The sequence below is a fragment of the Notothenia rossii genome (genome assembly GCF_949606895.1).
Source record: "Notothenia rossii genome assembly, chromosome: 7".
NCBI lineage: Eukaryota > Metazoa > Chordata > Actinopteri > Perciformes > Nototheniidae > Notothenia > Notothenia rossii.
In genome coordinates, this window is record NC_136905.1 from 8,345,350 (window position 1) to 8,370,188 (window position 24,839).

The 24,839-nt window shown below is 43.3% G+C and overlaps 1 protein-coding gene across 2 annotated transcripts; it reads left to right on the plus strand.

The window, feature by feature from the left end:
- Positions 1 to 1,433: 1,433 nt before the first annotated feature.
- On the plus strand, positions 1,434 to 24,733 carry atp1a3b (ATPase Na+/K+ transporting subunit alpha 3b). 2 transcript variants are annotated; one of them, XM_079692902.1, is made up of 23 exons: positions 1,434 to 1,643; positions 1,762 to 1,851; positions 11,801 to 11,911; positions 12,454 to 12,513; positions 12,754 to 12,957; positions 13,088 to 13,201; positions 13,402 to 13,536; positions 14,403 to 14,520; positions 15,385 to 15,653; positions 15,920 to 16,118; positions 17,076 to 17,320; positions 18,062 to 18,254; positions 18,559 to 18,734; positions 19,123 to 19,259; positions 19,354 to 19,504; positions 20,109 to 20,277; positions 20,380 to 20,534; positions 21,093 to 21,216; positions 21,449 to 21,594; positions 21,683 to 21,813; positions 22,259 to 22,360; positions 22,593 to 22,684; positions 23,140 to 24,733. In XM_079692902.1, exons 2-23 carry the CDS (start codon positions 1,846 to 1,848, stop codon positions 23,166 to 23,168), a joined length of 3,066 nt encoding a protein of 1,021 aa, XP_079549028.1. In that variant the 5' UTR covers positions 1,434 to 1,643; positions 1,762 to 1,845; the 3' UTR covers positions 23,169 to 24,733. The 2 variants fall into 2 exon arrangements, with proteins under 2 accessions (XP_079549028.1, XP_079549029.1); XM_079692903.1 differs by having other exon boundaries at positions 11,840 to 11,911.
- The last annotated feature ends 106 nt before the right edge of the window (positions 24,734 to 24,839 follow it).

A 24,839-nucleotide genomic window follows, 5' to 3' on the forward strand; every position in this document is an offset into this window, starting at 1 on the left:
CGGTGCTGCGTGGTCATCGTCTGGGCCTGCAGCAAGGAAGCCAGTGAGGCATGGCAACAATCTGCTGCGGGGACGGGAAGCGTGACTCTCAGCTTTCCCTTGCAAATCAGGCATGGGTTAGTATGCATGAATGTGTGTGTATTTGTTAGTGTGCATCAACCCAGTGACTCTGAGCGTGTGCTCTCACTGCTGCATCGTCCCCTCAGTGTAGTGCACGAAAGAAAAACGTGACCAAGGGCCTGCAATGGCAAATCACTGCTGCATATGGGACACCCTCCTCTTGTATTTCCTCTGACTCTCTTTTATGCTTTGGATTTATGTAGCATTGTTACAGAAAAATCCACAATCCTACCTGTTCTCTTGTAAAGTCATTGCCCTTGTTATGCCTCCCTCTCAGTCTCTTTTCTATCATTTCCTCCCGCCTGTCTCTCTGAATACTTGTCCAGTGTTTAAGGAATGTAGTCTGATTTGTTAGAAAAGTTTGTTCTTGCTGTGTGGTACTTACTGCTGTCCCACATGTCAATGGTAGACACAAGTCTTTACAACTGCCATCATAACATGTCAAGTAGCTCCAAAGACAAAGTGCCAGGTCGAAGTCTTTGCTTTTACTGAGGTACGCCCATATCAGTATTTTGCCTTTGCCACAAGTCTCTCCACATCAGCTATGCTGCTGACTCTGCATCTTTAAAACTGTACTGCTGATGCACGGCTGTCAGGTTGTCTGCAGCCCATAATGCCCCTGATGTGCAGTAATACATTAATAACCGAACTGTAGACTAAAAGGATAACATTTTCTGATTTGGAAAATAGTTGTCATCTGCATGTCTCTCTCTCACACACACACACACACACACACACACACACACACACACACACACACACACACACACACACACACACACACACACACACACACACACACACACACACACACACACACACACACACACACACACACACTCTGTGGCTACACTGCTGTGTCGTCTTTCTGCTGCACCAAGGCCAACTATATGAAGGTGCACAACATGCTCATGACAGGCCTGCTAAGACATCCAAGGGTGCTTATCCCATGCACTAATGCACACAAATCCACTATTTGTATCTTACATAAGTACAATTCATGATGAACAGACACAATCACGACAACTATAGTCTAACCTTGTGCGTCCATTTTTAAAACATTTCAGCCTAGAGATTCGCGATGCTGCTGGATGCAAGCCTCGGAATTCTGCAGTAAAGCAGGAGGGGCAGACTGGCCGTTCTATTGGTTGGTTTATAGGCTGACACGACACCGATTGGTCAGCAAACCCATCAACAGAATGCACGGTCAGGCTTGTGATTGGCCAGCTGCATGACAAATGGGCGGGTCTTAGCCCCCTCTCAGTACTGTCTTTAGGCGGAGCTTTTTGCATTGGCGGAGTGGTGCGGCTCTCGAGGAGTACTGCGGTAACCGGGACTTTCGCGGAGGGAGATCAAGTGCTGAAAAGGTAGCTCTGCGGCTCTTCCTTTTGGCCGGTCTTTCACCGCAAGTATCAGAGAGCAAAGGAAGGAAGCGCACCCTGCGTGATGCTCCGCTTGAGACCACAGCATTTCATTTGAAAGACGTCTCACAGGGAAACAGAATAGCCGAACCCTTTTGGAAGGTTTGACAACGTTTTGATTTAAAAAAGCATTTTGTCAGATCAACTGCCATGACGTCGTTCTCATTTTTCATTTAAGCCACCCTGAAAACTGAGCATATTCTCTTTCATATTTTTCAAGGCAAGGCATTTTGATATTCAACGCGAGGGGCTGACACCTCTCAAGCTGTGCATCACCTGAGAGGAGAAGAGTGACTGCGCCAACATGGGGGTAAGACTGACGATTTCCACTTTATAACTGCGTTGTAGCCCCCCTGAAGTGGCCTGAGAAAATAGCCTTAAAATTTTACTCCTGTCGAGCAAGGGCTGAAGTGATGTCATTTTTTTCCCTCTATGGAAATCCCATTTGCCTGACTGACATTGACTGTAATGCGGAACTCTGTTTTAGCCTGGTATCCTAGACTGCGACAAATTGATGTAGCCAGTAGCTCCTCTGTTGTGCCGCTATATGAAGCAGAGATATAACACCGATCTCTTGAATGAATTCTGCCTGCTTTTGACTTGAATTACTGTTGAATAGAAATAATAATATTATATTTGCTCGTGCCTTTCTCTCTTATTCGCTCGGTCAATTCATTGGCACCGATATAAATACGAACGATGCCAAGGTGTCACTTGTGTGGTTTAGAGGTTATCCTATGTATTCCAGGTCTATGATGGGCCTTACTGTCACTATAACCTTGCGAGCCATGCTAGGCCTAATCGGTTTATTCTTACCGAGAGCTCTAGTGGGTGGGGTGGGGAGGGGGGATATAAGGGGTGGGGGTAGGGTGTACCTGTTAGAAACCCATTCTCATCACCCCTCATTTAGCTGTGGTTTATTTTCTATTTGAACATTTTGTTGCATTTGAAGGCACATATTTTATGACATTGTCAGATGAACACGATGTACTGTGACCTCCTCCATGCCCGCGCATCCTCCCCCCCCCCTCTCCTCGCCCTTATGTCCTCCCCTTGCTGTATATCCCGTTGGCACTGCCCTCTCCGGACCGGTCAACCGAGTAGAAGCATCCGGTGGTGGAGCAGGAGAGATGCTGACCGGTGGACGCCATCAGTTTCATCCCGGGCACCCTCGATGGCCCATGCGTCATAATGCGGTTACTCGGAATAAGCGCCTCACCAGTTTATTTCCCCCGTTTAATTTGTGACGTAACAGCTACTCGGTAATCGCTAACAGTGATCACATTTACTACCGATTAAATTCAAGATGCGAATAGTACAACGTTATATTTGACAGTAATTTCATCTGCTTTGCGCAGTTTTAAAAAAAACCATCTGTTTCTTGTTATCTTGTATTAGTCATGCAAACGGTATTAGAGGAAGCTGGTGGAAAAAACCCGCGTTCCCGGAAGATGCCAAGGCGTAGATATGAGTGTAATTATGAGATATTGCGCAATGTCCCCCCCTCTGTATCATGCAGAGAGGAGTTGTCCTTTTTAATATTCGACTGCAGTCTGTGTGCTGAAAAACGAGGAGCCGTGTTGCTGCAGCAGGAGATGATGCGGCTCTGAGAGATATGCACCGCTGCAGAGGCAGAAGTCGATGTCGTTGCAGTTACACAATCATCTGAAATGCCTCTGCCGGTAGAGATGTAGCGCGTGATGCTGGGGGAAGCTAACCGGCACCATTAGTGGGCACTGCGTCAAATGGGATGGGATGGGAGTATTACGCATGAATCGCTGCTGTCAGGAATGTAGGGTGGGATTTGGGAAGATGCCGCAGCTCTCCGGAGGTTGGCATTATAAAACAGAATACGAGCGTGCCTGGCGATCTGTGAAGGGTGTTTCCTTGACTTTCACTCGATGCCTGCTGAGGTCACCCTGAAACGGAAAGGGGATGGAGAGATGGATGAAGGGATGCAGTGATGGATGGATTCGTGGTGCGAGTAAATGGATGCCACCAGTCACCGGTCGACACTTGCTTCTCGCTCTTTCTGTAATTTTCCCCCTGAATTTTGCATTGGTGCACTGTGCGATGGCATTGCCAGCTGTCCTTCCCCAAGGCCGCAGGGTGCATCAGTAGCGACGTGCCTCCTGCGTCAAACTGGGGGCGGGGCCTGTGATGTGGAAATTCCCTGTAAAGAGCTGTGATAGGTTGGCATCGGGAGCACGCAGAGAGGACAGGGCTTAGAGACAGCAGTGATGCTATAGAGCAAAGCCTGGGCATGTGTCAGGCTTGCCAGAAAGACCATTTAACCTGGCAAAGGGATGAATCTCAATGTGGAAGATTATCTCTAAAGAAATGTCTTTTCAGTCACACACCTGCCCACCTTGATCATTGTTCTGCATTGGTGCAGCTATACAAGGCGGATGCTGATGAGACTATAGGGAGAGATTTTCACCTTCAGACACGTGACACTGGTGGGGGAAGGTGGCAGTGCTGAGAGAGCGAGAGGGAGGGAGGGAGGAAGGGCAGCTCAGTAGTGGCTGGTCTGCAGGTGTAGAGTGAGAATGAGAGAGGGATTTAAAATGATGGTGGAGGCGTAGGGTGGGGGAGGGCTGCCTGCCTGCCGGTCGGTATATCTTGTTACAGGATAATGACCTGAGGCTCACATTACTCTGGCTCCTGTTTCCTCTTGCTGCACATATAGGATTGGTTATCAGGAGGACAGGACGAGACGGATGGGATAGGGAGAACAGGGATGTGGTTGGGTGGATGATCTTCATAGGACATAGCCTGAAGGTTGAGCATGGTGGAGAGAAGAGGTTAGAGAGGTTTAACACTAGTGGGCAGGTATTAAAGATGGATGAAGGTGTAATAGCAGCCCCGAGACAGAAGGTCACGCAGGCTGGTTAGCTGGGGTGTGGTTGACCTGCTTGGAAGGCATTGCAGTGAGGAGAACCTGCCGAGGGCTTGATTGATTCTCTGATTACCTGACATGATGTAAATGTTTCCAGAGGATGGAGAAGGATGTACGATGTTGGTGTAAGACGGTTTAGGAGTTGGATATCTGCAGAGGCCCAGCCCTCAGTTTGGTGCAGAGGACTGCACATCCCTCCCCACTGCACCTGGTGCCTGATGCTGATAGGCTGCACTGATCTGTCCTACATGTCGCACGGACCAATAGTAAAGCACGTCCATATAGGATCTGATCAACCGCATGATCTCCCTGACCGCAAAGCCTGCTGGGATATCTTTGCCCTGCGGCCTAGGTCAATTAAGGTCAATATGGTGACCTTTGAATCATCCTCTATTGTCCCCTTCAAGCCTCTTTTAGGTCTCTGATCAATAATATCTGCTGTAATGAGTGCAGTGTCCTCAGTGAGAGTCCTGCTGAAGGACAGAGTCCAGATTTCTCTTGTGCCTCAGCAGAAAACCAGGAGCTAGCCAGCCTGAGCTGTGAGCTCAATACAGCTTGTGTAATGCTAATGAAATGTAAAGGTCAGCACTGTCTCTTCATACATTACTTTAGAACAGATAACCGTAGGCACAGTGACAGTTTTCCAACATTAACGTGTTACTGGTCTCCCATAATTAATGCATTTCAAGGGATTAGGTTGCCTGACTACAACGACATGACTAATTCAGGGTGTTGTCCTGGAGATCTGTGTGTGTGTGTGTGTGTGTGTGTGTGTGTGTGTGTGTGTGTGTGTGTGTGTGTGTGTGTGTGTGTGTGTGTGTGTGTGTGTGTGTGTGTGTGTCTGTGTGTGTGTGTGTGTGTGTGTGTGTGTGTGTGTGTGTGTGTGTGTGTGTGTGTGTGTGCGCGCTTGTGTGTGCTTGTGAAGAGTGTGCCCCCCTGTGTGAATACACCAAAGCCCAACGTGTAACAATGGGCAGCCACAATGGACAAAGGCTTTTAAAAATAAAAAACAGATCATTTTACAACAAGTTGGAACATTTGCTTTGTGTGTTGCAATGCAGCAGAGAAGATTAAATATCTTCCAAGTATCACAGTCATTTTATTTCTGAGCAGTGAATTGTGAATAGTTTTCCTTTCCTTCAGACATACTAAATACAACTATCCTGGTTTGGAATCACAAAGGGACACATGCTAAATGTTAATGGGTAATTATTCTAGTTGTGCAGTCAGCAGATGTTTGTATGTGCGTGCGTGCACATCTGGATTTATCCGTGCAACCAGATGCTTTCTCAGGCAAGGCAAGGCAAGTTTATTTATACAGCACCTTTCAGCACACGGCATCCCAAAGTGCTTTACAAAATAAGATAAAATACATTTAAGAACGGGCATTTAAGATAATAAAATCACCTCAACAGGTATAAAATACATGGATAAAAAGCCATACTGCAGTTTGAATTTGAACAACTCATCCAAATGCAGGAGTCCTAGGTGCCCCCACTCACACCATGGCCAGATGCCATCTTCACTACAAGCACCAAAGAACCAAGATTTACAGCACCAATATAGACCAGGCCCCATTCGAAGACACATATAAGCCTCAAGAGACCACAGTGCATTGTAAAGAACTAAAGGCACAGTTACAAAATGGTCTCAGTTGGGTGACAGATGGACAGAAGTGATCCGAGGGGAGAGGGGCAGCAAGTGGAAGGACTTCTGTTAAATGTGACGTCTGGGTTGATCATGATGAGAGCTAAAGAGAGTTAATCTCCTTCGTCCCTATATGTTTATGTGGTTCAGAGATTAAGAATTTACGTTAGTGCTCTTGAGCGGCCACCATCTTTTCATTTCTCTCTTTACCATTCAATCGGATTAATACTCTACGCGTACATGTTTTAACTTTAACTGCCCCGTCCCCTGGAACCACACAAATCTTCATCTGTTCCCTTTCGTCTCCATGTTGGATATCTGGCATCTCCTCCTTTTGATATCTGATCACTTTGTTCAACAGAAAGATAAGAAACCTACCTATCACTATCAAGTCTCTTGCAGATAAGTGAAACAAATATCTTAAGAGTTTCGTTTACAAAGAATTAAAATCCTTATCGTCTGGTAAAAGTAACAATCTAATCTATTTGCTTAGTCAGTACTTTTTTTTAGATTACATTTACACATTGGATTTCCCTGAGAGAGGATTGCAGAGAAAGAAGAGTGATAGAGAGACAAATAGAGGGGGGTCACATGGGCTAATCCACTGTAGTAATCAGACTAACTAATCCCAACAGCAATGTCCATCGGTCCACTGCCTGACCCACCCCCCCCCAGTACTGCCCCCCCCGCCTGCCATCCTGCTGCAAGAAACAGCAGATGGCCCAATGACCTTGCAATGTCACACACACACACACACACACACACACACACACACACACACACACACACACACACACACACACACACACACACACACACACACACACACACACACACACACACACACAGTATGTCTACAGATGCAGAAATTAATGCAACACTCAAACACTTTTCAAAACGGCTCTCACAAAGATCGTTTTTATTTATCCCCCCTTTATTCAATAATCCATGTTAGAAAATATATTTTCATGAGTTGACTCTTAAGGAGGCCTTTTTATTTAAAACCATCCTGCAAAACACAGGCATTTAACCGTCTCACCCAACTACTACACGATTGCAAAAGAAGATGACATGGATTAGACCCAAATATCCATCTAATGTTAACCGTAAAGACAGGTAGGAACAGATGTTTCTATTCATACAACATCTGCTTAAACATTCAGAAAAGCTCAAAGTGAAGAGACTAATGTGTGCTCTTTGATGTAAGCTTTTTTTAGCAGTACATTTTACAGCCTTGGTCATAGTGGAAAACAGGCCATGATGTACAAAGAGGAAGTGTTCATTGTCTGACGTATTTTGTGGCCGTTACTAATGGTAGAATAGCTCAAGTTTTTCATTCACAAACCACTTCCTTATGTTAGTTCCACATGAAGAAAGACAAACGTTTTTGAAAGAAAACAACATGCCAGTCCCAGCGGATCCCACCATCAGTGGGCATGCCTCGACCCGTAGTTCTGTAACGATCTTCGGGTGCCACTCCTACAGTTATTTTGACATCTACTCGTAGATTATTATCACACATTCTCAGTCTGCCAAAATTAAGCAACTTTGTAGTTTTATGGCAAAATGTCTCTTGAACGTAGCCATCTGTCTTTCTCTTGAGAAATGCAGTGTTAACATAGAGAGGCAGTTACACCCTTTACTCAGCGGGTGTTTTAAGTTAAGTCTTACTTGTTTTTTTATGTATTTTTTTCTCATTCACCTTCTAAATTTTTCTGCCGCAATGCGTGTAGATGCTGCTCATACGGACTGTAGCCAACACAGTGACTCACCTCTGCTCACACACACACACACACACACACACACACACACACACACACACACACACACACACACACACACACACACACACACACACACACACACACACACACACACACACACACACACACACACACACACACAAGCATCTACCAATTCCTCGAATGAATTGTCTATATTCTACAGCAGTGAATACAGTGTCCAGTAACAGATGCATAAATCATTTCTTGTCTCGGATCACATCAGGGGATCCTAGCGAGGAGTGCCTAGCCACTGCTGAGCTTCGTCACCATGCCAATGGCGGTCCCCATGGTTACTTTCCCTCCATACACACGCACTCATCAGAGCAACATTATGTTTGGATAGCCAGAGCAGCATAATTTACAATCAACACACAAACAAACACACCGCCGGATATGTGAGGCAATTGGCTGTAGGGATTTATTGATATTTTAAGCAGATTTTAATAAGCCGACATGTAACCGGGTGTGGGTGGTTGCTCTCCATAGACAGAGGAGCATCCGATGTTTTCATTTCCTGAGGATTGTCAGAGATGTGTCAGTCATCAGTCTGTTGGTCTGTGTGCCTGTGGGAGATCGGCCGTCTGTAATTCCAGCCACGAGTCTCTGTTTCCTTCCTCAGAACCTCGGGGTACATTACATTACCCAGAATACCGTGGGACAACTGGACACCCACAGACAGCGAGGCACACTCTGTTATTTCCTACCAATGAAAGGAGACTCAATTTGTGTTTTTACACAAAATTGCCTCCATCTTTTCTACACTGTATAATTAAATAATCAAGGCGGAGATGACAGAGAAAGATATATAGACAGACCAGTAAAAACCAACGGCGTACAGTTTAAAGCCTTTTACTCTTTAAGAATAGCAACATACTTTAGGTGGACCACAGACACATCTTATCAGGGTGTGTGTGGAGAGGGGGAAGGACACACTCACAAAGCCAGTAATGCACTTAACATTCTCAACATACTGTAAGCTGAAGATACATCTCTCCTCATGCTGATAACTCCTCAGTCCCAAATGCACACTCACTCCACAATGTAATCAGTTAGCATATGCAAACACAAGTGACACACACACATTACATTACATGTCCTTTGTTAGACGCTTTTATCCAAAGCAACTTATTCAGTACTGTGGACAATCCCCACTGGAGCAATTTGGGGTGAAGTGTCTTGCCCAGGGACACAACGACATGCAGGGGGACTCGAACTTGCTATCCCCTGATTCGAAGTCCAGCACACTATCCACTGAGCCACAGCCTACACACATACCATAAGAAAGGTTTCGCAATCTATTAGAGTGGGGTCACTGTGGGTCAAACGCTGACACAGAGCCAGCAGACAAAGACTGCTGGTCAATACCTAATTAGAGGCATGAGAGAAGGGTGACAACGGCTCTCCTCCCTCACTCACACTCTCTCTCTCTCTCTCTCTCTCTCCCTCTGTCCCTGTCCCTTTCTCCACCTGTTTATCTGTCCCTGCTTCTCACCTCCCACTGATGTCTCCCTTTCCATGTGCCCAAGCGTGTCTCTCATCCACCGCCTTCGCATCCAATCTCTCCACGTCCTCACTTTTCACCACATAACACTTTGTTAAGCACTCCTACCAACCATTTCTGAGTGTCTAGGCATATGTGTGGTTTGCGATAGGGAGATACACACCCGAGTGTGTGTTCATACTATCAGTTTCAGTGATCTGAGAAAAGCAGGTGCGCCACGAGCGGACAAAGCTCCCTAAATGCGTATTTGAGCGTTCCTCATCTACTAGACACAACAGCGTTTTAAACCAACGAAGCGACCGTCTGCCATCTGATAGATTATGTTGCCGTTTTGACACCTGATTACGTAGTTGGCAAATCGGTAACGGTCCCGATCTCTTTTTAAAATGGAGGCGCCATGAATAAATATAATACATGCACTCTCTTTCTCACCCACACACACATCCAGGGTGGGTCTCAGAGGGGATGAGCTGCAGTGTTTTTCCACTGCATCAGTTCTGCAGCCTTCCTCTCCTCAGGCCTGCCTGGTCTTGCTGCAGCAGGAGATTTGCTCACCTGCTGCTTTGTTGCAGCGCTCCGTATTTGCATGTGGGTGTGTGCACTTGAAGTCAAGTCAAACAGCTCCTTCCCACACTGACATGTCGCTCTATGCCGGACATGCTCCAACAAATGGCTTTTATTGTTTGCTTTAAATTCAGTGGCGGTTGTTGAGCAGCCTGCATTTCTCTACAATTAGAGCGAGTGAGAGTTGTCCTCCGCATGTTGTTTCATGAAGGATGTTTTTATTCATCAGAGAAACCAGAAGGACAGGTCCTTGTTTCAACATACACACTCAAAAGTGCAGGGGCAAGATTTCACAAGTGGGTCATGCATAGCTTCTTGGTTACATTTGTCACACTGCAGGTGTGTGTGTTTTGGTGTGTGAGAGTTTCGATCACAATTCATTCTTCCTCGCTGGGCGTTCAAATAATCTGAGAGAAGAATTCCAATAATTGTTTTTAAAGTAAACAGTTTTTTTAAGCATCATGTCAAAGGACAGATTAAATATTGCAAACAAATTGGTCCCGCAGCAGTTATCTGTGTATGCTGCATGTCACCGCCTGATCCTACCACTAGAGGGGGCTGACTTTATTTCAGTCAATTTCAGCACACAGTAGTTTTCTGATATCCTGTGAAGCGCCACGCAGTCAATACCTCTCGGCTCATTTTTTTTTCTTTAGACACACACAAACCTAAGTTAGGAGGATTGTTATTGATTATCCGATGATAGTTATTGATGTTTCTGTCTTATTCAGAGTATACGATGTGGCGCCTGTATCAGCTGGACTTTGCTACTTCGTCCAACCATCAGTGTATATCTGAATGTATTGATCATGGGCACTTTCCTTTATGACCTTTGTCCGTGCAGGGCCTGACCTATAGGACCCGCTCACAACTCCTGGGAGGGATTGTCACTTCTCCATGTCACCTCTGACCTCTGTTGAGGAACATTCGTATTGATGATGCTCTCCTTCCGGACTCAGGCTAGAGTTACACTTATAGACCTAAGGGGACTAGAACGTGCAGTGCCAAGGACAATCGGGGCTATTAATAGTCCACTCAAGTCCAGTTTAACAAGATAAGCCGATTTCTGAGGCTACAATTATAGCAAGGAGAGTACCTAGAAACAGCAGGGCGAAGGACATCTGATGTGTCTGTCCGTGCAACATCCTTAAGACATGAATTACTCCTAACCTAGACATCAAAGTGTCTGTGATGTGTAGAACATATTGGAATATATTTAGAAAGGCTTTGATGAGCATACACTCTCTCTCTCTCTCTCTCTCTCTCTCTCTCTCTCTCTCTCTCTCTCTCTCTCTCTCGTGTCCTTGCATGTAGATAAATGAAAGAACATAAGGGGATAAGTTCAAACATGACTGGTTAAACCCTTTGAACTTGTTTATGTTTTGATGTGTACATCAGGCTGTTGTGGACATAAGAGCGAGAATGATTTGATCAGCGGAGAAATCAAATGGATGTGGCAGAGCAGTTAGGAGCCTTTCATGTATGGTCTTACTTAATGTAAATGTGTTGGTCCATAACAAACTACCAGGTTAACGCATTATCTTTCATGTCTTTAATAATTAATTGGTTTGTATTGTAATGCTCTCCTTCAGCCCCCTCCTCATAATAATTGACAAATACAGGCTACTTCACGAGGCCACTTCACGAGGTTACACAATCCTTTTCTGTGCAAGATAAACACCTTAAGGGTAATTCAAGAAAGCCCGCTGTCTTTTTTTGAGACAGTATAGTTTTATTCTGTTAATATGATTTCCCATTATCCCATCACCCCAGTGACCAGCTAAGGTTATTCATAAAGGTGAAAGGCTACCCTCCCCTTAAACTAGTCCCAAGGCATGTTTGAAACATATGTGTATGTCTGTAGTATGGAAGGTCAGACAGTTACCGAGTTGCCACCACACAGGACAAAGCTAAATCCCCCAAGAAGAAGAAGGGAGGCAAGGACATGGACGAGCTCAAGAAGGAGGTTCCTATTGTAAGTATAACCTTCTCTTATATGTGAATACTTGTGGAATTATATGTTGGCACAAAATGAGTTTGAGACCAATTCACTTTCGATCTTATCAATCAAAAAGTTGATTCATTTGGCCTTTACAAATAACATAACAAATATTTATATACACCCATGCATCCCCTTTTTGAGGATATAGTCAAGGAAAGTGAATTGATACCAACTGTGTTCGAGAAAAGGGAAATATTTCTCACGCAGGCCAGAAAAAAAAGTATTTTCACTGGTAAGAAGGGGTGACTTGTTACCTGGAGGTCGTCACTTCGATGCCAGCACAAGAAACACCTGGGGCGGCTTATCTGGCTGCCCTGATACTCTTATCTCTCAGGTGAACTGCATGCATGGAGATAATCTACTCAAAAAACAGAAGCTACATATTAGCATAATTATTGTTTCAATTTGGACAATTTTCTACGAAATGTCCTTGCATGCAAAACATTGCAATGACTTAACATAATGTCCCAGGCAAAGTATTAATTGTCCCTTTTTTTGTTTTGTTATTCTTTTAGACGGAACATAAAATGTCTATAGAGGAGGTATGCAGGAAATTCCAGACTGACTGCGTCCAGGTGAGTTGACATGATCTATTCCTCTTAGCCATGGTTTGAGACCTGTTTTTTATTAGTTGACCACTGGGTGGTTCTTTATTAAAGTGTTTGACTATTGTTCAGTCCTCTGACCTCCAATGTATTTCTCCATACTAAATAAATATAGGATTGAACAAAGTTGTGTTTGTGTTGGCGCTGCATCAGAGCAGACCTGCTTTTCTCTGCTAGCTTCACACCTCACTTCCTGTGTTCTGCCTTCAGGGATTGACCAATGCCAAGGCAGCAGAGTACCTGATCAGGGATGGTCCCAATGCTCTCACCCCTCCTCCCACCACCCCGGAGTGGGTCAAGTTCTGTCGCCAGCTGTTTGGTGGATTCTCTGTCCTGCTGTGGACCGGCGCCATCCTCTGCTTCCTGGCCTACGCCATCCAGGCAGCCACTGAGGACGATCCTGCAGGAGACAATGTGAGCAAAGCAGACACTCAAATATTCACATCTAGAGCGAAAAACCTCAGCACAACGACTTCAGCATCACATATTGTATCCAATACTCACATATGTTTGACTCTGTCTCTCTCTCTCTCTCTCGCTCCAGTTGTACCTAGGTATTGTGCTCACAGCTGTTGTCGTCATCACTGGATGTTTCTCATACTTTCAAGAGGCCAAGAGCTCCAAAATCATGGAGTCTTTCAAGAACATGGTGCCTCAGGTAAAGATGTGTTTTGCTCACTAGAGAGTGTGAAAGCTTAAGAGTGGGAGAGGCACACAACAAAGACAATTTAACTGATTATTTATACATTTAAAGAATAACTGAGTCAGTTAGTTTATAAGTGTAGGTGGGTGCAAAAGTCTGCAATGTTGTATGGTATGTGTATATGTGTTCTAACCCTCACTAATGTCTCCCTGCAGCAAGCGTTGGTGATCCGTGAAGGCGAGAAGGTGCAGATCAACGCTGAGGAAGTGGTGGGTGGAGACCTGGTCGAGGTGAAGGGAGGAGACAGGATCCCTGCTGACATCAGGGTGGTCTCTGCTCACGGCTGCAAGGTACACACTTATACACAACTTCACTCTTAACTTCACTGGGTTTCTCCTCAATGTACAGTTAGCATAAGATAAAGTCTCATTGCATGTTCAAACAAAACGTGTTTTAATGTCGGTAATCAACTGATGGAACTTTCCTGTTGGTATCAATTAGTTCAATATTGTTACGCTATTCATCCGTCATATCACATGTAACCCTTTAAAGAGATCTTGTTACAACCAAATTTGCTAAATCATAATAAAATGAAGGACATTTATGGAACTCTCATATCTCATATCATACGAAGAAGTCAACAATTATTATCCGCCAGTTAATAACAGAAATGCATCACATTTGATTAGATATTGTCCCTTTCATATAAACCACTAATTTATATTTAACATTCAACAAACAGAATATAATAATCGTAGTGGCTCAGTCAGTAGGGGCTTGGACTGGGAGCCGTAGGGTCACCGGTTCAAGTCCCCGACCAGACCTAAATATGGAGTGTGGACTGCTACTTGGAGAGGTCCCAGTTCACCTCCTGCCCTGCCGTGTTGCCCTTGAGCAAGGCACCAGACATCCCCCTCCCCCCCTCACTCCCATTGCTCCCCGGGCGCTGTACAATAGCTGCCCACTCTCCTAGTGCTAGACTCCTGGTACTAGGATGGGTTAAAAGCAGAGAACACATTTCACTGTGTGTGCTCTGCATGTGAGACCATTAAAGAGGGGTTCATCCCTCCGATTCTATTGTGAGACTGTTTGGGCTGGGCATATTATCTAGGCATGACAGAATGATGCAAATCCAATAATATACACGTCGCACATCCTAAAAGTCTTACTTCTTCTGGTTTGCAACTACATGTTTTCTCTCTCTCTCTGCTTCCAGGTGGATAACTCCTCCCTAACAGGAGAGTCAGAGCCTCAGAGCCGGTCACCTGACAATACCCATGACAACCCCCTCGAGACCCGAAACGTCGCTTTCTTCTCCACCAACTGTGTGGAAGGTATGGTCTCCACGGCGATAATATAACATGCTATTAACCCTTAGATGCACGAGTGACTGGACCCTGAAAAATAATATAGATTATTAGAATAATATGTGTTTTTATGCCATTTTTGTCATTTTGGTTAAGAAAAATCACTTGTATAATATTTAGTATTATATATTTTTTTCACACTAGAAATATTTGATATTTAATTTTTCACTATTTATAATTTTAGACAATTTTTTTACATTTTGAAAAAAAACGTTTTTCCATAGGAAATGCATGCTGGTCATTTTTGACCCACTTATGGAAGCTTGGGGTAGGAATAAAAAACTACAATTTCTTAAAATTTAAATAAAAAATTTGAATGGCATGATATCCAAAACATGTTTTTTGAGGAACAGCTGGAATATGAAATAATAAAAAATATGTCATTACAAAGATACTTCAAGAAAACCACCTCACCGGGTCAGAAAAGACCCATTTATGCATCTAAAGGTTAATAACTTTGTGTAGTGGTTCAAATATTCAATTGCATTAATCACATAAAAAAAACCTGCGATTAACAATGACTATTAACAAGTTTAAAGTTCTAGTATTTATTTTGCAAAACTAGTAAGAGAAATCAAAGGTTTTTACTTTATTAGAGTTCAGCTTAGTGTTAATGATTCTGAAATTATATGTCTGTACATTTTCTGACACTTAGCCAAAGCAAACTTGGTAATGTGATTAATTTGCATTTAACACGTTAAGGTTTCCAGCTCTAATCTAAACATTTACTCCAAAATGTAGTATCTAACTGAGACATTGTTTAAAGGACACACTAACTGTTGCAGCGAATATATTTTACAATGTTGTGTCTCTGTTCTTTTTCCAAACCAGGCACAGCTCGTGGTATTGTTATCTGCACCGGTGACCACACAGTCATGGGTCGCATTGCCACCCTGACCTCTGGCCTGGAGACCGGAAAGACCCCCATCGCCAAAGAGATCGAGCATTTCATCCACATCATCACCGGTGTGGCTGTTTTCCTGGGCGTTACCTTCTTTATCCTGGCCATCGTCCTGGGTTACAGCTGGCTGGAGGCCGTCATCTTCCTCATCGGCATCATCGTGGCTAATGTGCCCGAAGGGCTGCTGGCTACTGTCACTGTGAGTGGAGGACAAATACAATACTGCATAAGCCATTTATACTTCTTCTGTATTAAAGACTTTTGTTTCCTGTTGGACAAATATCATTTCCTTTATTTTATTATTATATTTTAGTTTGCTGATTGAAGTGCTTACTTGGTCTATATTGTTGTCTTCAATAATATAGACAAAGAAACAAAGTAAAATAATGTTAAAATAATAATAATGTGTATGAGTGTGTGTTTATGTGATAAACGTTGTCTGACATCATGAATGTTTGCCTGCAGGTGTGTCTGACCCTGACTGCTAAGCGTATGGCGAAGAAGAACTGCCTGGTGAAGAATCTGGAAGCTGTGGAAACCCTCGGCTCCACCTCCACCATCTGCTCCGACAAGACAGGAACCCTGACCCAGAACAGGATGACCGTGGCCCACATGTGGTTCGACAACCAGATCCACGAGGCCGACACCACGGAGGACCAGTCTGGTGAGAGAGGACAGGGCACAGTCACTTCCTCAAATCAGACTTCCTTTATTTGTCCCACACACGGGAAATGTACATTGTTAAAGCAACGTATAGATAGAGAGGAAAGAAATACAACACTATTACTGTGTATAAATTCATGCACAGAGTATTTTTTTTATTTTTTATATAATATCTTTATTACATTTTTCAAATACAACACAAAACAGAACAGCTCAGGCAACAACAAAATGAAGTTGGATTGTAATAATTATCAAAAATAAATAACAAATACAGATGAATGTTGGCTGAAGGAGGAAACCCTCGTAACATAGAAGATATCTACATAGTATTTAGAATAGATATTATTACTAGAAGTACACAGTCAGGTAGATAAGTAAGTCACAGTATTTATAAAATAAAATAAGTCTAACACTGTAAAATGAAGTGTGGTGTATAACAGTAGTACAATTCTTATTGCACACACAGATTCCTGTTGCAGTAATGGATGGAATAACTAAGAGTAGCAGCCAGTAGTAACAATAATATTAGCAAGGAACATATTACACATAAGTGTTGTTTTTATTTTACATGATTTCACATTGGCCTTTTAGAGCAGTGGTGTCCGAGGTGTGGTGTGTGTGTGTGGGGGGGTCTACTAGGGCTGTGCAATTAATCGTATTTTAATCTCGATTTTGGCTTTCAACGATTACGAAAACAACGTAATCGAAATAAAACGATTATTATTTTCGTTTAAAAATGTAATTGTTTTAAAAAAAAAAAAAAAAAAAATTGTTTTTTCAGTTGAATTATATTAAAGTTCACGGTAATCAACTGTTAAAAACATACCGTTCACATTTTGTTTTTTCAATAAATTTATGTTTTCAAAGTAATAATTGTGATTATGATTTTTGCCATGATCGCGCAGCCCTAGGGTCTACCAGCGAATAGATTGTTAATAATCTTCTTCTATCTCTCCAGGTGCCTCTTTCGACAAGAGCTCCGTGACGTGGCTGAGTCTGGCTCGTGTTGCTGGTCTGTGTAACCGCGCTCAGTTCAAAGCGGGACAGGATGCCCTGCCCATCCTGAAGCGTGACGTGGCCGGAGACGCCTCAGAGTCCGCGCTGCTGAAGTGCATCGAGCTGTGCTGCGGCTCCGTGAGAGCCAACAGGGACAGGAATAAGAAGGTGGCCGAGATCCCCTTCAACTCCACCAACAAATACCAGGTACGAGACGGATCGGTTCTATTATTTTCTATTTCATTTGATCTACTTGCACTATTTGATCTGTGTTATTGTGTTGCACTGCTGTGACCTAAGATTTTCATTGTCCTAACTACACTGTAGCTGTGTACACATGACAATAAAAGCCTTGAATCTTGCATCTTGACATGTATGTTAAAAAAATATTGAGTCAAAGAGAAACATTTAATACATTAAAAAAAACACAAATTGCTAATTTATTCGTAATTATCTTTTATTCTCCGCCTCTTCTTGGCTGAAGCTATGTCAAAAAACAATGATATAACAATAGTAACAGATTATCCAACGTTATTGCAAAAGTGTATTGTATCTAAATTGATTAGAAAGCATTTGATGCAGTGTATGAGACAATGCAATGAGGTGAATGAATCAATACAAATGTAGCATTGTACACACGCATAATCTCAAACTCAAACCAAAGTGCGGTACAGGCAATACATTCAATATCAAACAACACAATGGGAATAAAATAATAATTAAAACATGATCAAAAAACACAATAGCTAGAAACATATAAAAACACATACAAATGTAAAAATGTCAACTAGTGTTAAAAGCCAGTGCAAAGAGGTGAGTTTTTAGCATAACATGTGTGTGATCAAACAAAATGGTGTACAACAGTATTACAGATTACATTCTTCTGTTACAGTAAATGCTCAAACAGCCTATTCAATAGATCAAATGAACTTTCTGTGCTCCTTCTAGCTGTCAATACACGAGACTGAAGATACCAACGATAACCGCTACCTGCTGGTGATGAAGGGCGCCCCCGAGAGGATCCTGGACTGCTGCTCCACCATCATGGTGCAGGGCAAAGAGCAGCCCATGGACGAAGAGCTCAAGGAGTCTTTCCAGAACGCCTACATGGAGCTTGGAGGCCTCGGAGAGAGAGTGCTGGGTGAGGAGAGAGAGAGAACTGAGCCTAACCCTGAGGTTTCAAAATATGCTAGGACCCTCGTTAAAAGGCACAAAAACATTAGCAATCAAAACCAAATCCACTTTTGTATACATGTACATATACATGCATTAAAGGGAACTGCAAACTAATTCCGTAATTTGCGACAGCTCAAGACCGTGATAGGTTTTGTTGTTGTTAAAGATCTGATGATAAAACCAGGGGTTATGGAAATGTCTGAAAATGGAAATGAGCTTTTTATTCCTCACAAATCAAACACTAAATCCCACATGTCCCCCCCCTCCAGGTTTCTGCCACACGATGCTCGCAGAGGATCAATACCCCAAGGGCTTTGCCTTCGACACGGATGATGTCAACTTCCAGACAGACCAGCTTTGCTTCATCGGCCTCATGTCCATGATCGACCCTCCCCGTGCTGCTGTGCCTGATGCTGTTGGAAAATGCCGATCTGCTGGAATCAAGGTGAGTTTTTGAACAAGGCCAATGTACCACTAACCTCACGCTAACACATCCTACACGACTACAAACACTTTTTTTTTTTTTTTTTTTAAATAAAGGAAGTAAATACCGTCAGATAAATTACAATATAAAATCCAATATTTGAAGATATGTTCTTTTATTATTTTAATTTGATTTAAACTTTATTTTCCTCTGTATATTGAGCACATTTCTGCTTTCTCTTCAAAACTGCACGGCGTTTCCAATGAATTGTTTGAATGTGTTTATGTATGCACCATTATACACAAAAGCTAATCCATGTTCATGTACTTGATACTGAATCTGATCTATATATTCCCGTGTTAAATAGGTAGGTGAGATCGTCTAATGTAATACGTGTTGCTCTCTTTAGGTCATCATGGTCACTGGAGATCACCCTATCACTGCCAAGGCCATTGCCAAGGGAGTGGGCATCATCTCCGAGGGCAACGAGACCGTGGAGGACATCGCAGCTCGTCTCAATATCCCCGTCAGCCAGGTCAACCCCAGGTAAAGAAACATCACAGAAAAACAAACGTGCAGTCGTACAGACGACGATGGCAAATGACCAGACTCTCATCAACGCTTCACTCTGTGTTCTTAGGGATGCCAAAGCCTGTGTGATCCACGGCACAGACCTCAAAGATCTGTCTCAGGATCAGATGGACGACATCCTGAGGAACCACACAGAGATTGTATTCGCCAGGACGTCCCCTCAGCAGAAGCTCATCATCGTAGAGGGCTGCCAGCGACTGGTGAGAACATAGGAGTCAAACCTCTAACCCAAGCACTGTTGCTTTACGTTACTATAATAAAATCAAATGTTTATTTTTCATGATATTATTATATTGAGTACATCCTGGCGCTATAAGTAACATTCTACTTTTACAACACCAGAGGGCGCTAGTTAGTTATTGATTGAGGATTTCCTGACAGTGAGATATTTGAAAAAACATTTTATATTTGTGACAGTTTCATTTAAAGGAAATTAAATTGTAATTTTTTTAATTACAAATGATTATTTTAATACATCTGAATGTCGATATGTATTTAAAATACCATGTTTTAGATTAATTTGATTACATTGAATTAATTTAGTTAAATTGAAACATTTTAGATTTATTGGTTCATACCATATAAACGTCTATTCAGCTCTTGAAAACTTTGAGTATGTTTTTCAATCATGATTGCTTCAAAACAGTTTCTTAACTAGTGACTCATTTCCCTTTTGACTAAAATCATTGTGGTCATATGAATCATAGATTTCTAAGATACATAGTTCTCCTTTAAACTCCAAAAACCACATGGTCAATCATACTTCCTTTATATAACCTCCTCTCTCTCCCTCTTCTCTCCCAGGGTGCCATTGTGGCCGTGACAGGCGACGGTGTGAATGACTCTCCTGCTCTGAAAAAGGCCGACATCGGTGTTGCCATGGGTATCTCTGGCTCAGACGTGTCCAAACAGGCCGCTGACATGATCCTGTTGGACGACAACTTTGCCTCCATCGTGACAGGAGTGGAAGAAGGTGAGAAGACCCCGAGGACCTGAACGTGAACGTGTGGTTTCACAGAGCCAAACCCTGTGACTGAGTTCCTGGTGTAACTTGTTTTGTTTTTCCTCCCTTCAGGTCGTTTGATCTTTGATAACCTGAAGAAGTCCATCGCCTACACCCTGACCAGCAACATCCCAGAGATCACCCCCTTCCTGCTGTTCATCTGCGCCAACATCCCCCTGCCCCTGGGAACCATCACCATCCTCTGCATTGACCTGGGAACTGACATGGTGAGAGCGGATCAAACACTCAATAAAAGCGCGTTAAAAAAACACAAAGACAGTATAAAGTAATTGTGTAAAATAAACATAAAATACAGTAATAGATTATTTAACATTACATTAAGCCAGTGTTTCTCAAACTTTTTCATACCAAGGACCACTTAACCAATAAAAAAACACTCGCGGACCACCGAACTCCACAAATATCCAAAAACACATCGTTTTTCTAGAACAGATTACAAATCGCCTGAAAATGGTATAAAGAATTGGCAACATGTGTGATGAAGGTGTTGCTCTGGGCTATATCATGCAATCGAAAGTGGAACTTAAGCTCGCTCCATTGTAGAGATATTCCCGCGAGAGTGCGGAAAACTTTAATTTATTAATTTATTTCAAGTGTGACATTTCAACAATATACTCACGGACCACTAGGGGGTGCTCACGGACCACCAGTGGAAGCACTGCATTAAGCAATGGTCCTAAAATGAGAATATTAAAAAAGGTTTGTAACTGCAACAGGCCTAGATATGATATACTAAAAGTTCACATGTCTCCCTCTCCCCTCAGGTGCCAGCCATCTCCTTGGCCTATGAGACCGCAGAGAGCGACATCATGAAGCGTCAGCCCAGGAACCCCTTCAGGGACAAGCTGGTGAACGAGAGGCTCATCAGCATCGCTTATGGACAAATTGGTAAGTGAAACAAAGATGGCTACTGTTATTACTTACTATTATTTTCTAGGCTTCCTGGTTTTTTCTCCCTACTTTCTTACATTCATGTTAAAATAACTTATTAAAGGCACACGACAAGGCATGTTTCTTTGTTTTGTTTTTACTTATTCTGCAAATAAAGAAATTAGTTTTGTGTTTAGAGAACTTCATCTCTGGATATGTAACTTCATCTTTCTGTGTGTGTTCTCCTCAGGTATGATCCAGGCTGTTGCAGGCTTCTTTGCCTACTTTGTCATCTTGGCTGAAAATGGTTTCCTGCCCAGTCGACTAGTCGGCATCAGGCTCAACTGGGACGACCGCTCTGTCAACGACCTGGAAGACAGCTACGGGCAGCAATGGGTAAGGGTGTAGTTTTAGTTGTTAAAGTGAGTTTTGGGTTGGTTTTATTACTTGATCTAATTGTGTTCCTGTACTCTCCTGCCCTCAGACATACGAGCAGAGGAAGATTGTGGAGTTCACCTGCCACACAGCCTTCTTCGTCAGTATCGTGGTGGTGCAATGGGCCGATGTGATCATCTGCAAGACCCGACGTAACTCTGTGTTCCAGCAGGGCATGAGGTATGTGCACTCGTAGGATAACCCTCTTGAGATCTTGTTTTCTGACGGGGGTCCCAAACATACAGTCATCAGACACGTGGGAAAACAGAACAGGACAAGACACAATATATAACACATTAACAAACCATGAGCAAACAATCACACCAAAAACTAACAAGACTATCAAAAGAAAACATGTACAAACATCGATAAAACCCAATTTAAATAACGCTATATGATCAAACTATGAAGAAACGCAAGTGATAGCATTAATGAAACAAAGGCAACTTGTTATATCAATAAATACTTATATGACATAGTATATACAGTTACAGCTAAATTCCTTTACAGCAGGCATACTGAGTGGCTTATCTTTTTTATCCATTATCATGATGACACTCAGCTCAATTTCTGCATCACTCTTTTCTTTCTGCTCTTCAATATTTGCTGTGTCCTTCCCACTCAGGAACAAGATCTTGATCTTCGGCCTGTTTGAAGAGACAGCCCTGGCTGCCTTCCTGTCCTACTGCCCCGGCATGGATGTGGCACTCAGGATGTATCCTCTAAAGTGAGTGCCAGTACCATATCTCAACATATGCCAACGATGTGTGAATGTTAGTTCCTAGAGTAAGGGACACTGCTCTGTATGAATGGGTGAATGACATGTAGTATGTAAAGTGCTTTGAGGCGTCTTAAAGACTGGACAAAGCGCTATATAAGTTCAGTCCATTTAACATTAAGACATATTTTGTAATCTGTGATGTGTTTTAACCCTCGCTGTTCTCTTGTCTCGCTTACAGGCCTAGCTGGTGGTTCTGTGCGTTCCCCTATAGTTTCCTCATCTTTGTTTATGATGAAGTCCGAAAACTCCTCCTCCGTAGGAACCCCGGAGGTCAGTATCTTTTCACCTTCATGTCCACTTCTTCTGTTTTTAACCAGGTTCCTTTTAAAGGACGTTGTGTTGGACTTTTACTTTGCTTATAGTAACATAAGTAGTGCAGTAACTTTATCAAAAACTCAACTATGAGACCCAAAGAAGTCTCTGCACCCGGCTAAGAAAATGTCCAGCGCCTGAAAAACCACAGTTTTGAAGCACGATAAGAATAAGTATGTTTAATTAGTGAGTTTCAGAAGTGCTAGTAGGCTTATCTTTAGACTCTCACAATATCAGATGAGCGAATATCGTAGCTACACTAATAAAGTAAAAACAGTGGAGTTGCTGGATTACTCACTTGATATTTGATTTGTCTATAACAGGATATCACTAAATGCATTTTTTGAATATCCTCCTAAATCACTATTAACTGAACTTTTCTGTGTTTTTTTCTTTCTTCCTCTGATATCCAGGTTGGGTGGAAAGGGAGACATACTATTGATCGATGGAGCATCTCTGCTCAAACCCCCTACATCTCCACTTATTTCTCCCCCTCCCCTCCCCCCTGTCACTTCATCCCTGGCAAGACACACCTCCAGACGCCCCGCCCTCTTAAAGACAAAAAACGCTTTGAAGCAATTTTCATCACAACTGCCCCAAAGATTAAAAACAGCAAAAGCACCTTTACAACTTTCTACATTGACCCTCCCCCCCCTCCCTTTCTGCCCCCCCCTCCTATGATACTCTTTGCATGTGTTCTCTCACTGCTGTGTACATAAACCAATATATCTACCAAACGGCAGCTGCATATTGTGTATGTAGATTTGAATGAGCTAAGGATACAAAGGGAGTGTCTACGCTCTGCAAAAAAGGGCCAACCAGCTCCTGCCCCTCCCTGTTCCTCCCCTGCTTTCTCCCCCCCCACCCCCCACCTTCGTCTGTCTCTATACCTTCGTCCCCCTCTCTCCTCGCCAACCCTTTGCTTGTCGTCCAATCACACACACAGCTGTAAAGATCACACAGTGAGACCCCACCGCCGACACCACCTCGACTGCCACCTCCTGTCTGTGGAGGACCAGCAGGGGGGGGGGGTCACCTCCCTCCCTGTCCTCCCTCCTCACCCCCTCTATCCTCCCTCTCTTCCGTTCTCAACGGCCACCGTGTTGTTGTTTTTTTTTAAATATGTGGGGCACGGGGGGATTTCGATGATTTCTTTTTTTATTTCCAAGACGGGAAGGGGGGTACGTGAGAGCTGCTTTTCCTCATTTAGGCCTAACAAAGCACACCCCACCCGTCTCTCCCCACTATGTCTCTCACAGCCCCCCCCTCCCCTCCCCTCCCTCCCGCCCCGTTTGTCTCTGTTTGTGTGCACAGTGTGAACCATTGTCCTTGTTAATAACTATTACAGTACACCCCCCCCCTCTCCCTTCCCCGCCCCAAGTTGGTGAATACAACTCAATCTTTCTGTGTGCTCTAGGAAATCTATATAATTCTATACTGAATTTAAATGAAACAATAAAAAAACACATGTTGAAAAACAGCTCAAGAGAGACATTCATGAAAAATAACCTCCACGATATTGGTGAACTAGGAAAAAAAAGCTCGAGATATGTGTCTCTGTTTTCTGTTTTTGGTTTCTGTTCTTTTGTGGCTGTTTTCCAAGGGGGCTATTCTAAACCTGTAACAGCAGAGCAGGGTTTTAGGTTGTGTTTTTACCAAAAGAAACAAGACACCAACCAAGGCTTTCAGGTTCCTGTCGCTGCAGGTATGATGTGGTGCTGTGACGTGGTGAGTGGCGATGAGGAGACCATGCGCCTCGGGACTGTTACCGGGTTTGGGTCCAGCTTTGGTTTAGTCCAGGTCCTGGTGCGGCCCGGTCTGGCCCCGGTCTGTGTGCATGTTTGTGTTGGAGAACAGCGAAGGGCCAGCGGTCTCAGGCTGGGTCTATCTCAGATGACAGCAAGAGATGAAAAATTCAAGAAGAAAAAAAAAACCACAACTAGTAGAACATGTGTGTCAAATAAATGAAACAAAACACCAATAAAACATCTAGAACATTTAATACAACCCAGACCTGTGTGCGTGTCTCTCTGTCTCTGTTTTTACTCGTGAAAAACTACACTACACACCATGTTTATCTGCCTACTACTTAATAATCTTAATCATTCAAGGT